Raw genomic sequence first — 16,786 nt, 5'->3', positions numbered from 1 at the left:
TACCTCCTACAGGTCTCTCTCTCACTTTTCCATAATCCTACTTTAGTATTTATTGTTTTGTTGTTTTTTTAGGCCATTTTGCCTTATTTGATAGTTGAAGCTGAAGGCAGGTAGGAAAGATAGGGGAGTAGGTGTGTGTGGGGGGACGCAGAAAAGGGCCCAGGACAAAATACAGCATCCATCCAACCATTATCTATACTGCTTATCCTGTTCAGGGTTGCGAGGGGGCTGGAGCCTGTCCCAGCTGTCATTGGACGAGACGCGGGGTACACCTTGAAAAGGTCACCAGTCAATCACAGCGATGACACATAGAGACAACCATTCACACTCACATTCACATCTACCTAGTCACCAATTGACCTAACCAGCATGTCTTTGGAGCATGGGAGGAAGCCAGAGGGAACCTGGGTACTGCACGGAGGGAACATGCAAACTACACACAGAAAGGCCCACCGGGATTCAAACCACAAACCCTCTAGCTGTGGGGGGACAGCGCTAACCACTGCATCACTCTGCAGCCCCTGAATGGCATGCGGTCCTCAATTTGAGTATTTCTATTCTGCTCTTTTTGTGCTTTACAATCCCTGTGATGGTCCTTATTTGTTTCCCACTATGCACATGCTATATGTAGCATTTTTAAACATCTGTTTTGAATTCTTTATGAAGCAAATAACAATTTGGACCATATTTCCTGACTACCAAGTTTTCTACATAGTTTATCATTAACAGTAAAAAGTTCTTGGGGAAGAAAACCTTTGCTTCACTGCTGATATCGACCATCATCTGTTTATCTGTTTGTAAATGACAGAATTGTTTTGCCTCTTGGGGCAGTAACTGTAAGAGATCATCTGCAGCCCATATGAGACACCAGGCTTTTGTCTAGACAGAGAAACAGAAATCTGATCCGCAACATGTGGAAGTCTGTTTGTCCCCCTCTCCAACTTTCTGAAACTTTAATTCACCCTGCTTTTGTGTAAACGTAGCTTAAGTATGTCTGAAGGAAGCTTTCAGCTAGATCATATTTTATGCATGAATTCAAAGAGGGTTTCTTATTAAAAGATCAGCCAGGGTTTCAGCTAGTTTGGGGTTTCGTGGATGACTTAAAAAACACTTCATGCCAGAGATGTGGACTAAAGACTCGGTGACATGGACTCAAATCGACTCGAGTCACTGTTCTGATGACTTGCAACTTGACTTGACAAAAAACAAATGACTTGAGACCCGACCTGAGGCATGATGGCTCGGATGACTTGCGCGTGTTCATAAGTTTGAATGTTCGCTGTAAAATATAAAATGATATGATTCAATGTTGTCAAGGGCAAAAGGGAAAAAATGTTGAAGGGGGGGTTGAAATATATTCTGTGTGTGAAGTTGTGAAAATTTTCTGCGCCAACCTTTAATAAAAATGGAGCTACAGTATCAAAGACATGTAGATTGACAGTAATTAAGGTTTGAGGGTCGACAGATTTAAGCAACTTAATTTCCAACTACATTTTAGCAAGTCAAAAGTGAGCTAAAGAAGGGTTCAAGTGAACACATGTAGTGGAAACTAAAGCACTATAGGGCAGGGCCTGCAGTCAGTCACTGTGATACTTTCCAGCACACACGCATAAAAAGAAAACCTCATGCCTCCAATCAGGATCAATGAGTTCAACAGACTGCTCCATTGGGTACGATCACCACCAGAACACAAAGAGCTGCACAAAAGGGAAGCTTGTTTGTAGTCGACCAGACGTAAAGTAGACCCAGAATGAGCCAACAGGACGACTGGGAAAACTGCCTCAGAGGCAGTAACACTGCTGTGAGGGGCTGTAATAAACCTAAATCAGAGGTTATAAAGCTGCTTTGTGCCACAACTTTGAATATAAACGTATTTGAATACATTCAAACTGACACTGGGACACAGGAGTGTGGGTTCATGTGTCTTGGGAACGCACCAGAAACAGAAACGCAACATATTTTTGGTCTCGGCAAAGGAAACAGTGAGGGCAGCGAAGGGTAAACCGCTGCTGTGTTAACGTATGCATGCAACATTTGGAATTACATGTTTTGTCACTTTTACAACTAACAAAAGAAGTTTATTATCCTGGGAACCTCCAGCTTTCAGCGACAGTCTTTCCAGTAGAAATCAAACATGAGTTGCCCATTGCAGTATGTTTAACCACTGTTTCCTGTCAGGTATAATATTATAAATAGTTTCTCCGGCAGGCATATTGTTGGAAAAAGTCCCACATACAGTTTAACAATGAATATGGCCTCATTAAAGTAATTTAAGTCTATTCAGATTGAGCCATTATGTCTATTAAATGTATCCAAATAGACTCATTTAATCCCATTAAACCCATAAATGAGTTATCCTGATAGATCTTTGGCTGTGTTTACATGTGACGGTTTGAGTGTGTTTCCATATGGTTTCTTAGTTTAGACACACACAAGAGGACTGTGCAGTACCACCACAAGTTTAAAATAAGACCCCATGTCTAAACCTGGATGTATAACCCAAACAGAGTCTTATCTTCCCTTTAATGTCCAAACAACCCTGTAATGTATATGTAGAATTACAAATAAACTCAACTCACTTAATGGAAAGAAGTAACAATAATTTGTCTTCCTTCTACACAAGTATAACACAAACTAAGAAGATATAGTTATCAGTTTTCTGCATTAAGTCTGGAGATAAACCCATGCTGTTATGGGCATATCAAAAACACAAAAATGGGGTTCTTGCTGGGTATAAAAGGATTTATACAAATAAAGAAATAATAAACAAGAACAACCTTCACTCTGGAATCACAGCTCATCCTTTATTTTATTAGCAATGTTTCAATCAGCGTGGTTTTCCTTGTGCTGTTAGTTGGAGAAGTAATTGTTGTTTTTCATGTAACTGATGCAGAGCTGTAGAGCATCAAAATGTTGGGAGTGCTCATCACGTGACCTTTTTTACTCTATATGTGTTTTGGTATGTTATACTGAAATCCATCAAATGTGTTATAGGTTACACGAAAGTAAAATGTGTGGCAGTGTCATGTTTGTTTGTTAAGTAAAACAAAGTTGAGTGTTAAAATGTCAGCAACAGTTGCAGTTGTATCATTCTGTCGATGTACTTTGTTACAGTCAGACAGTGAGGACCATCTGATGAAAATGAAACATGCTTTTAAAGTCATTATGAGAACTGTAATGATATTATGAAGTACTCATATTGGTACTCGGTATCGGCAAGTACCCAAGTGTAAGTACTTGTACTTGTACTTGGTCTGAAAAAAAGTGGTATCGGTGCATTCCTAGTAAAAATAATACACTTGGGTGATTTTGCTGTGTTGTGTTTGGTTGTTATCTTTGGATTTTATAGACCAAGAGATTCATGTAAAATGGTTTGAGTGTAAGCTGAAAAACACAACAACACTGACAAGCACCGCAGTGTTAAAGTGACAGGAGACTTTCCAGATATTACAGGAATCAAATGCTCATATCTGAACACACCAGTCCAGCATTAAAGATGGTAAGTCAGATAATTGTAGTGGTGATGAATGACATTAGAAACCTCTGTATTGCGGACAGGAAATCCCCCTCTGAACCCAAACTGGGCTACATTCAGCCTCTGAGGCAGCTTCAATGTAATCCATCAAAGGCAGTTTACATTAATTAATGTAAACCACCTCTGATGGATTTACACTGCCATGTGGTCCTTTGCTTTATATAAGTGCTTTATCTTCCACATCCAGATTCTAGAGGTCAGTTAAAGTAAAGTTTGTATCACACACACACAAAGCAAAAGGAAAACTAACAAACCAAAGCTCAACTGAAGGGTGTGTTTGTGTCGGTTAGCCTGTGACTCGGTCACAAGTAATTGTGTGCACATGGGGTTTTTTTTTTTATGTGTCTGTGGTTGGACATGAGCGTTTGTGTATAAAATATTTTACAGAGTGGAGGATTGTGGGATAGTTCTGTATTGTATGCTTTCTGCCAGCTGGAGACTGTTCATGAGGAATGAGAGACTTCAACAACCACAGCCAATACAGCCTGTATACGTGTGTCTATACAGTTGGTAACAAAGCATGTGATGGGTCTCTTTATTGATGAAAAGAATCAGAAAACAGGACAAGTTCAAATATTTGCAGGCAACATATACGCTTGAAGTTGATAATATGAGTTAAAAATATGTCTGTCCTTACTGAAATCTTTTCTGAGAATGTGAGAGTGTGTTACTAGAAGTCAAGAGGTCACCAATAAAACAAGCATTCTTGAGGAATTTGTTATTCAAGTTCCTTTGGTGAATAAGATTGGAATTCAAAATCATTTACACCACAAATGGAGAATGTATGACCATGTGATAAAAATAATGCAAAACATTTTTTGACAGAGAGAGGACATTTGAGAAGCATGCACCTGCTTAAACTGAGGCCTGCTCCTGCCTAATGAAGCGACACACACACACACACACACACACATACACACACACACACACTTGGGAGCCACATGTAGCTCTGTATTGACAGAGTTCACAGAGGTGGCTGTGATAAATGAACAGATGTTAGCGCAGCAGCTGGTACCAGTCCACCAGCTGCTGTTCGTATGACAAAAATGATACAGGCACTATTTTAATTTCGGTACAAAACAATTCCTACATCATCTCATCCTTTTTTCTGCCTTGTTCTACGTGTTTGGGATAACCAATCACACCAGGCCGCCACCTTAATCAGACAGGATGAAGTTGCATTTAAAAAGTTAATTTATTCTACCCTATGTTACTTTGGGTGAATAATATTTGAATAAAAAGTTTCATAATTGCCCTGGGAATTTTCACGTTATAGGACGGTGATGAAGAAGTGGTGTCCAGGAGTCAGGAGGACAAAGAGGAGCAGGGAGAAGAAGAACATGGGAGAGGGCATGGGTACAGGCACAGGAGGAGAGGGAGATGGTGAGGATGAGGATAGTATGGTTCAGGTCACAGAGGTGTTAGACACTTCTGCTGTGCTTGTGAGACTCATGAGTAAAATACCATGCATGAGAAATAACTGCTGATTACATGACTGACTTTGAATAGAGTTCATATTGAACATATCAATCTTTTGTCTGGGAAAAAATTACGGATGCAAAAAGATGACGTGTTTTTTTGCTGGGATTGGAAGGAATATCCTTGACACACATTTTCAAATAGTGGGACGATTCAAAGAGTATTTGTTGTGATGTTTGTTTAAATTACCTGGAATGCGATGAGGAATAATTTTGACAAGCTCAAAAATCATCAGGGACTGCTGTTATGGGGGCCACAGCAGCCACTTGGCCATGGTTTCCCCCTATTCATGAGGACAGCACTCTGTTGAGCAGCAAACATTAATGGACTTGTGTAGGGGGAAGCCACTGGCCTGTGGCTGCTGTGACCTCCAGCGGTGATTGTTCGCCATCTCCCCAAGCTGGAGCTGCTACTTGTTGCCATCAACCCCCGCCTGTCCCAGAACCTCTGCAAAAATACTGAATTAATGGGCATTCTTAATAAATGAGGAGGCTGCAAAGGAAAACCTGCAAGTCCAAGCTGCCAGGAGGAACAGCATCATTATTTGATTTTTATAAGTTAATTTAAGTTTAGTTATTTGAACCTTAAGTGTAAAAATTCAAAAAGTAAGTTACTCGAATCTGTGGTCTTTAAATTTTGGGTCTAAAACTGTGCAGAGATCATCTTCACTGTAAATTGTTGTTCAAGCTTTTTTTTAAATAAGTTCTTGAATGGTAAAAAGTTAGATCCTACTATAGAAACGATATAACTTCTGTGGCTGTCATCTAAAAGTTAATGCTGAAAGGTGCCAGACATGTAATGGATTGCAGAATAGATTAGAAAGGTGAGACAGGTGGAGGTAGGTTCAGAATGAGGGATGGATAAGGTGGTCACACTGGAACCCAAAAGTGTTCTAAGACACTACATCTGCAGGTGAGAGTGATTAACCACCTGGCAAACAGCAAAAGGCAAGGCAAACAGCATCTTTAAAGAGTGAATCCAATAGAGGTAACCATCCACAAACACGGCCCCGTTAAGAGACTAAGTGGCATAATACAGAGTTTCACCCATCCATTGTGTTACCTTGCATGGAATAGGGAAATCTGGATTACCCCAGGGAGCCAGACATGGGGCGGAAGCTTGACGACGAGGGTCTGGTGTCTGGGACTTAACCCAGGGGGCCTTGCCAGGATAAGCCCAAAAGAGCAACATGGAGTTGCCGCCTTGAAGGCCCACCATCCGCAAGAAGGTTGGGTGCAATGTAAGCCACCTTGGCAGGCGAAGGTGGGGACCTTGGCATGCAGATCCTTATCATCACAGGCTGGTTCTTGGAATGATACAGAGGTACATTTTTCTTTTTATAGTTGAACATTGTAGATCCTGGGTTTATAGTCCAACTTTGAGTCAAACTTCGAAGTTTGGGACCTAGCCTTGCAGGATACTATTTATCATATCTCCGTAATGAACTCCAAAATGTTCCTGCCGGACTCACTCAATATCCCGGGATCGTCATCATTCTGCACAGACGTGAGCAACATTCTCACATCCATTAACAATAAAGTTTCCGGACTTGATGCCAGAATCTCTTTGATCAAGGTTCTTTTAAAGGAATTCCAGACGTTATGCGACAGCCTGGAATTCAGTGAGCTTAAATGGTCCTATAGTTAAATACCCTCACATTGGACATTGCAGTCCTGGGCTATATTTTAAAGATAGAGTTCATTTCACACCTAGAGATAATGATATCTTTATATGTGTTTTAGCTTAGGGCCCAAAGAACCACTTCCAAACACATTGAACTGCTTACAGTTGGAAGTATCACCACTTTGGAAATGGCTATTAGGACCCTTTTTTGGGGGAGCAAACCATAGTCCCGACTGCCATGGCCAGTGTTGAGTATTTTATGATGATCGTGATTGTTAAAAAGAAACCAGACATAACCCTATTACCCCTTGTACTTTTCCCTCCATATGCTTTATCCGCTTTTCCGCCCACCGCCTCATTAATTCTGCAGTTCTCAAGGCCCATGATGGACATAGCTGTTAAAGTACAACTTGACTCGATTTTTTTTGCATAAAATTGTTCAATTGTAACGTTTCTGTGTCTAAATCCATTGTTTAACTTTTTGTGTTTCATATCCTCGTATTTAAGAAGCTCTTCAGGTAGTAATCTTTGATAACTTCTGGTTTACATTTTAATATATTCTATTTAGTTACCAAATAAATGTCCTTCCTGAGCAGTACCAACAAACCCTCTCAGAGGTCGCAACTTTGGATTCTCAGGATTCTTACGCTTCTCAGTAAATGTTCTGCATTTCTATAAAAGGAATGTCCGAACAAAACCAACACTCAACTTAACCTTTAATTTTTTCTAGCTCCAACTATCTATGCAAAATTTGCTGAATGTTTACATTTTATTATATACCACATTTTTTCATTTATTAATGCTAGCTATTACGTTTTGTAAAAAAATTAGATCACTATTCTTTTTTCCAATTAATAAAGGGATATTATAAATGTTAGCTTGAAAGTATTTTCTATTACTCTGAAATACATGAAATCTGATTCACTTTACTTGAATTCATAAAAACAACAAAGGTTACATGTGTTTTGTTTGACTTAAATTCACTCTAACCTTTTTACCGTAGAGTGCATGTCACACTGGCCTTATTGTGACATGCACTCAACTTCAGTCAAGTGTCCTACATGAGAGAAAAATGAGAGGTTCAAAACACTGTTATAAAATATTCAGTAGGGCCTGTCTTGTTTTAAAGCCCACTCACCACAACAAGGTGCAGGCCAGGAGTGGGAACATATAACACAGGACAAATATGCATGAAAGTAAAAAGCATGGGCACAAGACATAAGGAGGGAAAAAAAGTAAAAATATGACAAAACTGAACAACTGTGAGACTTGGGGGTGGGCAAAAGGGCCAAAAAAAGACAACAAAAAACATGTAGCATGTGCTCCCATTAGCATCCTAAGAATGGTTTGGTGCAAGGTTGGCTAAGCCAAGACTAATTAGCTAGTAAACAAGCTAATGTCAAGTTAACATAGGGTGACCATATTTTTAAACCTCCAAATAGGGACACTTTGATCTTACTGCTAACCCGCATGTATGAGCTCATGGTACCATTGGAGTTTTCATCAGAGCACCTTTCAACACCATGGAAGGTGCCTCAGCAGAGGAAAAATCATGCCTCCCAAGATCAACCAAAACTTTATTAAAAAATGTAATTACATGACACCAGTAAACACAAAAGATGATTGCATTGGTGTAATAGAACATATTCATTTATTTATTACCAGATCGGTGACCTGCACAGTGACGCCTTCTTTGTCAGCATTTTTTTCTTTTAATAACAAAAACAAGGTAGTGGGGGGGGGCAGAGAACGCTCTCCAACATTTTGAATTTGAACTGCAGTGCCATTTTAGACGCTAGGTGTCAATATTACATATTGGTCCTTTAAACAGAAATGTAAAAACACAAAAATGAGTCTTCAGATTTAAAAATATGTAAACAAGTTCTCCGTATGGTCCAGAAATGACATCAAAAATCATAAAAACGTATTATTGGTGTTTAGTGTTTAGTTGGAGTGTACCTTTAAAAGAAGACTGTGGTTTTCAAAAAGCCTGGCATGGAACTCAGCTGTCATCGAAGTCCACTCTTGTGATAAGCAGTGCCTTCAAAGTGTCCACTCCCAGTCGGTTTCGCTCATTGGTCCAGATATTGTTCATAATTGAAAAGATCCGCCCCACTGGGGGGCATCTGTGCCAGGTAAGCACATGGCAAAGTGGCAGATCACAGCAATGTTTTTTAATGGAATGTCCCTTGCCTGGAAATGTGCAAACATCTCTGCCCAGCGCTCGCCTGTGAGTTTTGCGTTGAAAACGGACACTTGCAGTGTGTGCAAAAACGCAGCATATTCATTGGTTGGTACTTTACGAAAGAAGCTGTAACTCTCCTGGAGCTCCGTGCAAAACCCTGACTTCCTTTTCCGCATGACAGCTAGTCTACCTGACGTTACGCAGCAGGTCCTGTCAGCATGATAAGCTGGGCTAGCTAAGCAATAGCCTAATGCTGAGATTGATTTACACGTGCAAACAAATCAGTATTGAACTTTGGGTCCCGGTGCATTAGTGTTGTTGGCTCTGAGCCTTGGCAACGACATTGACTGACATATATACAGACAAATCAGTGTTGCAAGCATGGTGCATTGTTTTGGTATTTCAGTTGGTTAAAACCGAGACAGGGACTGTTCAAAACTGGGATATATTATTGTCTTATAGATATTTGTTGGGACTCGGGACATGGAGCTTGAACATAGGACCGTCCCGGTCAAACAAGTTAACAAGCCAGGTTCACCAACACCTGCTAACTAGTTTCCAATACAATTAATCAAATATTGGGGGAAGGGAATAAGGGAAGAATCAGGTGACTGAGGCAGACTGCTGCTCATAACCACAGAGATCGCTGGTTTAGGGAAACCACAGGGATGTACTACGAAGCAAATTCAACATACCCAGGCTTTCCTGAAGTAAGCTGGCTCAGCAAAGCTTGAAGCCCCAGTGAGAGATAATGGGTATGACCATAGTGGTTATGAGCTCTCTGCTCAGGCTCTGAGCACTCAGAAAAAGGGGCATTTAATGCGTTATTTTTTCCGCTCAAAAAGAAGCGATGATCGGCTGTCTGTTTCAGTCAGACTGTTAAAATGAGTTATTACAGTAATAAGCATAAGCTGCTCTTATCAACTTTTGCAGCAATTTGAAAATGCATCTTTAATTCCATTAATACTGTGCATATATATGTAGCATGTATATGATGGCATTCCAACGTTTTATACAGGGAAGTTTGTGTGCATATCTTGACATCTGTGTTTGCTTATTGTGTTCATACATTCATTCTATATGTATGTGTGCTTATATGCGGTGGCAGTAATTGTCAGAGTGTGAAGTCGTTTAGTGGGTTCAGTTGCAGGGTTGGTTTTTATGAGATGGTCTGTTTGCAGAAGCAACAAGCAGTCATTGTTACTGCACATTTCCACAGATGTTACAGCCCAATTACCCTCCAATCACACGCATGGCCAGACCCAGCAACTGGGCAATGTAATGGGCCAACACTGGGTCTGTATATCTCTAATCACGTGCACACAAGCTAATATGAATACCAGACTACCAATTTTTGCCCTGATACAGTAAAGAAGCCAAGACCCCAAGGTCAGGTCCTCCTAAAACTAAACTTAATCCTATAACTTACTTTATAAGTAAGTAAGTTTAAGGGAAGCATTAATAAACACAGTCAAAGCCATGGAAAATGTTTTTGTTTGTCTGAGAAAAAAGCTAAGAAAGATAAGAAGCAGACTTGGGAAACAGAGCAGTCTATTGCATTTCAATATTAAACAGCCTTGTTGTGGGTGTGCATGCTGTTGATTCTGCATTAAATAGATTTCAGGGCACTGTTTGTATTAATTTCTTAATCCTTGTTGTCATTAGTCTTGTCCTGCTACAGCATTGAACAGTGTTGTGACCAAGTCATCTTTGCTCAAGTCCCAAGTAAGTCTCAAGTCATTTGGTCCAAGTCTCAAACAAGTTTTGAGTCATTTTTTCTTGGGAAACTCAAGTCACAGGTTATGTCAAGTCAAGTCCCAAGTCAAGTCACTTTTTTCCACCCAAGATCCAGCACTCTTACCTGTAGTTTCCGGCCTTTATAAATAGAAAATACAAGGTATTAGTAGCCCGTCTAATAATGATATTATTGGCCAATTTATATAACCTGTTCAAAAAGTATGACGATGAATTGTATTTGTATTATCTTGACACAGGCGCAGCCATGATGATGGTCTGCTCTGAGACTGTATTGAGTAGTAATGAGTATGACTGTTGAGGCTTCTCTTTGGGGAAAAAACACCAGGTAGCGGGGGTCACACATGTTGCGTGTTGCCATAGCGAGGAGTTTGACTGACAGCCAGTCATCCAATCATGACAATCACATACCGGGGAGCTTTTTGAGTCGTCCGATCGTGATTCCCAGTTTGCGCTGCGTACATACTTGATAGTTAGACAGAAAGTTTGAATTAAATAATTTTATATTTAACAGCTAACATTCAAACTTATGAACACAGTCAAGTCATCCGCGTCATCATGCCTCAAGTCAAGTCTCAAGTCATTTATTTTTTGTCAAGTCAAGTCGCAAGTCATCAAAACAGTGACTCGAGTCCAAGTCACCAAGTCTCAAGTCCACATCTCTGGCATTGAATCCCCTTCCCCCCCCAACTGAAATACTGACTCAGGGATCACCCTCTTTGTTAGAAAATCCACTTTTATTGCTTTTAAATATCATACGTAAGTACACAGCATGCAATGAAGAAAGACACTTAAATAAAACACAAACACACTTTTAAATGGGGCTCTGTCAGAGAACCCACAACCTGCACAATGTAACAGCACAACAAAAGGGCCAGTACACCCACTTAGTGTTCATTTTTAATTCAAGGATTAAAGGACCCTACATTTAGAGCCTTGTTTTTATTTATTCAGCAGGAAATGTTTTCTGCAGAACCTGTATTTATTGAGCCTTTGATGGTTGAAGTAGCTGAGTGACAGCCCTGGTGTGCTTGTTTTTACTTCAGTTTGTTCTTTCAACGTCTGACACTGAGTGAACCTCTGGTCTGCCTGGTGCTGGAGTGAGACCCTGCCCCAGTTTTACAAAAGTTACAACGTTGCATTGAATGACTGTTTGAGTCTTTGTCAAATGATCGATCCGCAAAGTTGTATAAATACTGAACAGAACATTAAGGCAAGATTAGCTCTATAAATATAAAATGTGTTCTGGATAAAGTTAAACAGCACTTTAAAACTACACTGAACTAGCTATAAAGAGTGGACAGCTTAAGAGTAAAACATATGAATGGAAGATGCAATAAAACAACACTCTTATACAACTGTCGAACGACTGAAATGTGTTTGAAGACTTATGTGCTTTAAGCATGCACACATAACTAACAGTCAGACAGTGATAACTGCAGCTAATACTTATGTATTTTTGAAATCCTGAAGTTTTGTGTTATTTAAGTCTCACAAACACTGTCCAACTTTTGTTTTGACAGTTTCATCAAAAGTAATAGAAACTTCACAATCAGTAAGTTTAACAATCATACAAAACTTAAACACAGTTAATTTTCTGATGACACTAATTCACTTTTTCATCATCTTCACAGACAAAAGCAGACCAGAACAAGAACAAAATATTTAATAGAAACTGCTGATGAGTTAAAAACAGATTGTGGGCAGGGTAGTGCTAAAAACTTCATTAATCTCCAAAATTGTTTCATGCATACCATCCTCCTGTCTTTTAATTTACACATCAGAAGCAATAGTCCTTTTTTTTTTTAGAAAAACATAAGTGCAGTCTAATAACTAATCTCAAAATCCTCAAACTAAGAAAATAAACTTTGCTGGAGTAAAATTGTGTGCTGTACAAACTGGGAATAAATGTGTCACCATTTGAGAGACTCACTTATATGAGTTGTGGGGAAAAGATTCTAAATTGCAAATACAGCTTTCACAAGTTTAGTACCATTTTATGAACTATTGTCCTTTCTTTACCTAAGCTAAACTCATCCTCTCTTTTCATTTGTCCAGTGAGAAGCTGTTCACACGCCACAAAGGTTACACAAAGGTCACCAAGTTCACTGGTGTCTGTGTTGCTTCCTGTCTAATTTTAAACAATGAGGGCTCCAAAAATAGATACACCACTTTTTCATATGGGAAGATTATTATTATTCAAATTACTGGGATTTCACATGGTGGCATATTGGAGGTCCTCAGTTCTTTGGCAACAAGTTGCAATTTGTGAACAACTTATTGTGTTTCTAAATGTTTGTGTTGCTGTCTGAAAACGATTCTAATAACCATGATTAACTTGGAACTGGAAACTGATGATTTCACCACCTACCTGCCGTAATTTATTTGGTCACATTAAAGGTATCGGCAAAATCATCTCGGATTTTTTACGCACAAAGCCTTATGCAAGTTTGAAGTGCTAAGTATTTCATCTGGTAACTTTTTGCAAGAAACATTATAGACACATTATTTTCTGTTGCTTATTAAGTACATTACATGGAGCCACCTTTTACACAGCACTCCTCTGGATACCCAAGATGTGTCCAGAGGAGGTTATTGGAATGAAACTGATGATACATTTAAAGCAACTTGTTATTAAAAAAGAAAATCCTTACAAAAAATGTTCACATTTTCTTTCTTCTGCAGTTTGATTCCTTCTCCATTCCATTGTACTGTATATTACTGACGTCATATATACAGTTCCTCATTGACTCTAAAGCTTGGCATCTGTTTCCTTCTCCTGCCTTCTCTCTTTTCTGACCTTTGCTGTTTTTCCTCTCCCTCCAAGGAGAGTCTTTTCTTTACCCAACCAGTTTCAGCCCTCTGGGAAACCTTTTTTGGTCACCTTAACCCAGTTATATTTTAACAACAAAACTAAGACAATAATCATGTGGATTATCATGTGTTAAACCATGAACCGTCTTAAAACCAGTGTTTATAAAGCAGAAAGCACAAGAGGAGAAAGTACAGCTGACCCCTTCCATTGTTCCCTCTATTGTCACTGCAAAGCTACCACATTGACTTCAGTGGATGTCAGAAGAGTTATGTAATTTCTCCTTGGTTGGTTGGTTTCTGATGGTTGGTCAATAACCAAACCAAACTTCGCGCTGGGCTATGCTAAAATGTTATGGATGTTACTGTTTTAGACTTAACAATAACTTAACCTATAAAAATTTAAAACCATGAAAACTAAGACTGTGGTCTTATTTTCGTATGGGTGCATAAGGATCACAAAGGAAAGAATACCGGAGCTTGACTGCAGCCATTAGGTACATTCCATGAGGTGTAACGGTATGTAAAAGCATGACAGTAAGCCTCGGGAAATATCCCTTTAAGGTTCGGTGGAGGGAAAACTTTGATCCGTAAGCTGATGTTCAATGGAAAGTTCAACCCGCAGCAGTAAAAATAAAGCAATGTGCCTTTAATCTGTTGAACCATCAACAGTCGTCTCATGGTAGCTTCCAGTTGAGCTTATATGTTCAGGGTGATGGGTGAGTGGGATTTAAGTTTATACAAGAGTTCCTGTGTTTGTCCGTGAGCGCTGGCAAGATCAGATACAGCAAGTGTTCATTACATGTGCCTATTAAATACAATTAAGTAGAGTTTATGTGTACTGTAAAGTCAGTTATGTCTTGATGGATATTACATTAAAAATAAGCCAGAGAAAAAGGAGACATTAAATACCAAGTGAGAGGGAGTTAAATCCCAGATAATCCTGATTGCATTCAGTGAGTGTTGGAAGGGAAGAAAACAAATGGAGCTTAAGTTAATGTGTGCAAGTGGTAATATTTTGTATGCCGAATATGTAGGTATGTAACATCTCTCATCACCTTCTATTTTAAAGCCTCAGGTTGCCAAGAACAAAACTCAAGCTGTTCAACAAACACTCAATAGGCGTTTTCGGACCAAACAGATCTGGAGTTCTAGGAACTGGTTTAGAGGAACTACCCACTGGGGAGCTACCCAGAGAACCGTATACCTTCAAGGGCTTCTTTTCTATTTGCATTGCGTTTTCTGGCAAGTCACCTGGAGTTGATTGGTTTAAAAAAGGTTTCACACCAACATTAGTTTGCGAAACACTGACGAAAGCCTTGGGCTGAAACGCATTCATTTCATTTAGCGGCTGTTGATTTTTTCATTAAAAGTTATAAACTTTATTGCGAGTGCAGATGTCTCGTAAGTCACGTAAGCCGGCTGACAGTATAGAAACAACAAGATGGAGGACTCTGTGGTCAGAGGTGTGTTTGTTGCGAGTTGTAGGTTTCAATAATGTAGTTAGACGTGTAAATTTGGATACACCTTTTAACAAATAAACGTAAATTTTAGTTACTTAGGGGGCTTTCACATCAGGCCCGGAGCCGAGTACACTTCCAACCACAGTCCGGTTTGTTTGATTAGTGTGAACACTGTTACCGTACTCGGGTCAACTTGAAAAGGTGGTCTCGAGTACAGGTCATGTGTACTCGGGTACAGTATGCATCAGATGTGAAAGCTAACTGTACCAAACCACAGAAGTGTTAGCTTTTTATAATGTCTCCTCCGAAATCCGTGTATGATCGCAGCGCCGCCGATCTCATCCTCTGAACGTAGTTGATAATAATCTTCTTCTTTTCCTTGTTTTTGAGGTGCATTACCGCCAACTTCTGCTTCGGAGGCCTACTGCAAGTGTAGTATCGGGTATGGAACGAAATTATTTATGTGAAAGCTGACCGGCGCCCTTAAGGTTCCCTTTTGTGCTGGGAGACGACATACTCTAAAACATATCCTACTAAACAGAGTTCTAAGATCTTCAGTCATTCCTAGTTCTTGCAGTGCGAGAACAAGACAAAGGGGAAAGGTCTTCCAACTGTTCTTAGAACTATGAAAAAGTTCCTCTGGTCCGAAAATACCTCATGAGGCTGTCAGTTAAGTCCACAAGCATGCACACATTTTAGTTTTTCAAGACTTGATCAAATAAAAGCAGTGTGTGAAATTGTTACAGCTTTTATACAAGGGCGATATTAGAATCCTTAGTAATAGAGACTTTCAAAGAAGCATCCTCAGAGTATCTGAAAGATAGTCTCTTGTGTCCTCTTTATACACACGATTACATCAGCCAGATCAGATCAGTAGCAGTTTCTTTCTGTGGAGTCTTTCTAGACAACCAAACTCTAGTCCCTTTTTTGGGGCCATATATCTAGAACCCATCCCCCAAACCTCACGTACACTGATTTCATAAAATCCGTCCTGTTAGGTTCAGTGGTCTCTGTTAGGTTCTCTCAAATGCAAGCAAGACAGTTCTGACCATTAGGAGTTGATGCCGGTCTTGACCCTTTTGCTTCCTATTTCTTCTGGTCCTGTTATGTAATCTTTGTCCCTTCTATTTTCTCCTTCTTTTCCCCTCTCGCTCTCTCTCCATTACTCCTCCCATGCGCTGAGATCCCTCGGCGTCCGGTTACGTTCACCGGAGCTCTTGCTACGAGCCTTCCTGGCGCTCTCTTGAGCCTGGCGGTATTTCTCCAGCATGCTCTTGTGTTTCCTCCTCAGCTTGTCGTTGCACCACATCCTCTCGCAGTATTCCTCCACGTGCGGCAGGTTAGACGGCCCAATCAGCTGCATGATATCCTTGAACCACGTACGTGATTGGCCCATTTGGTTCGACGAGCCGCCCCTGCTGTATGCAGCACAAGGCATCCAGGCCCTGTAGCTTCCTGTGGACCGGTCTTTGAACGAGTCAGAGATGATGGCCATGTTGTCGCGTGCCATGAGCTCGTCTACAGTCTCCCCCTGGAGGACTTCGAGGGTGAGGCGAGCCAGGGTCTGTGTGAAGCCATGCTCTCTGGAGCGACAGATGTAGACGCCTTCGTCCTGGCGGAAGAGATGACGGAACAGGAGGCCCTGCTCTGTAGACATGACACGATCATCCAGCTTCACCTGAGTGAGACAAAGAATGTGTTTTCTTTACTTTTCTAAGTTTCATTTAGCAGATGCTGTCATGTCGATGCGATGTACATCTGAAAGTTAATACAACACAAGCAACAATCAAGACAGGAGAGAACAAAGTCAGTTGGTGCCAACAAACAGCTTCTAATGTGATCGGACACTGGTGCTGACAGCCAGTGCACAGGGCGTTCCTTTTCGTCAAGGAACTAAATGGTTCCTGTGGCCCATTTTTGTTTGCCTTTCCACAG

General features: G+C 40.3%; 1 protein-coding gene across 2 annotated transcripts in view; it reads right to left on the bottom strand.

Annotated features, from left to right (window-relative positions):
• Nucleotides 1-11,295: 11,295 nt before the first annotated feature.
• The window catches only part of sema3bl (sema domain, immunoglobulin domain (Ig), short basic domain, secreted, (semaphorin) 3bl), an 83,615-nt gene continuing 78,124 nt past the window's right edge, over nucleotides 11,296-16,786 (bottom strand). For both annotated transcript variants that reach the window (XM_069659409.1, XM_069659410.1), the window contains exon 16: nucleotides 11,296-16,529. In XM_069659409.1, the coding sequence (XP_069515510.1) occupies nucleotides 16,014-16,529 (516 nt within the window). In that variant the 3' untranslated portion in view covers nucleotides 11,296-16,013. The remainder of the gene's footprint in view (nucleotides 16,530-16,786) is intronic.

This window comes from Semicossyphus pulcher, unplaced genomic scaffold (assembly GCF_022749685.1).
Source record: "Semicossyphus pulcher isolate SPU_LCO1_2020_fin unplaced genomic scaffold, fSemPul1.0.p SCAF_13, whole genome shotgun sequence".
Classification (NCBI taxonomy): domain Eukaryota; kingdom Metazoa; phylum Chordata; class Actinopteri; order Labriformes; family Labridae; genus Semicossyphus; species Semicossyphus pulcher.
Note: the sequence above shows the minus strand (reverse complement) of the source record. Positions and strands in the feature narration are given on the sequence as shown.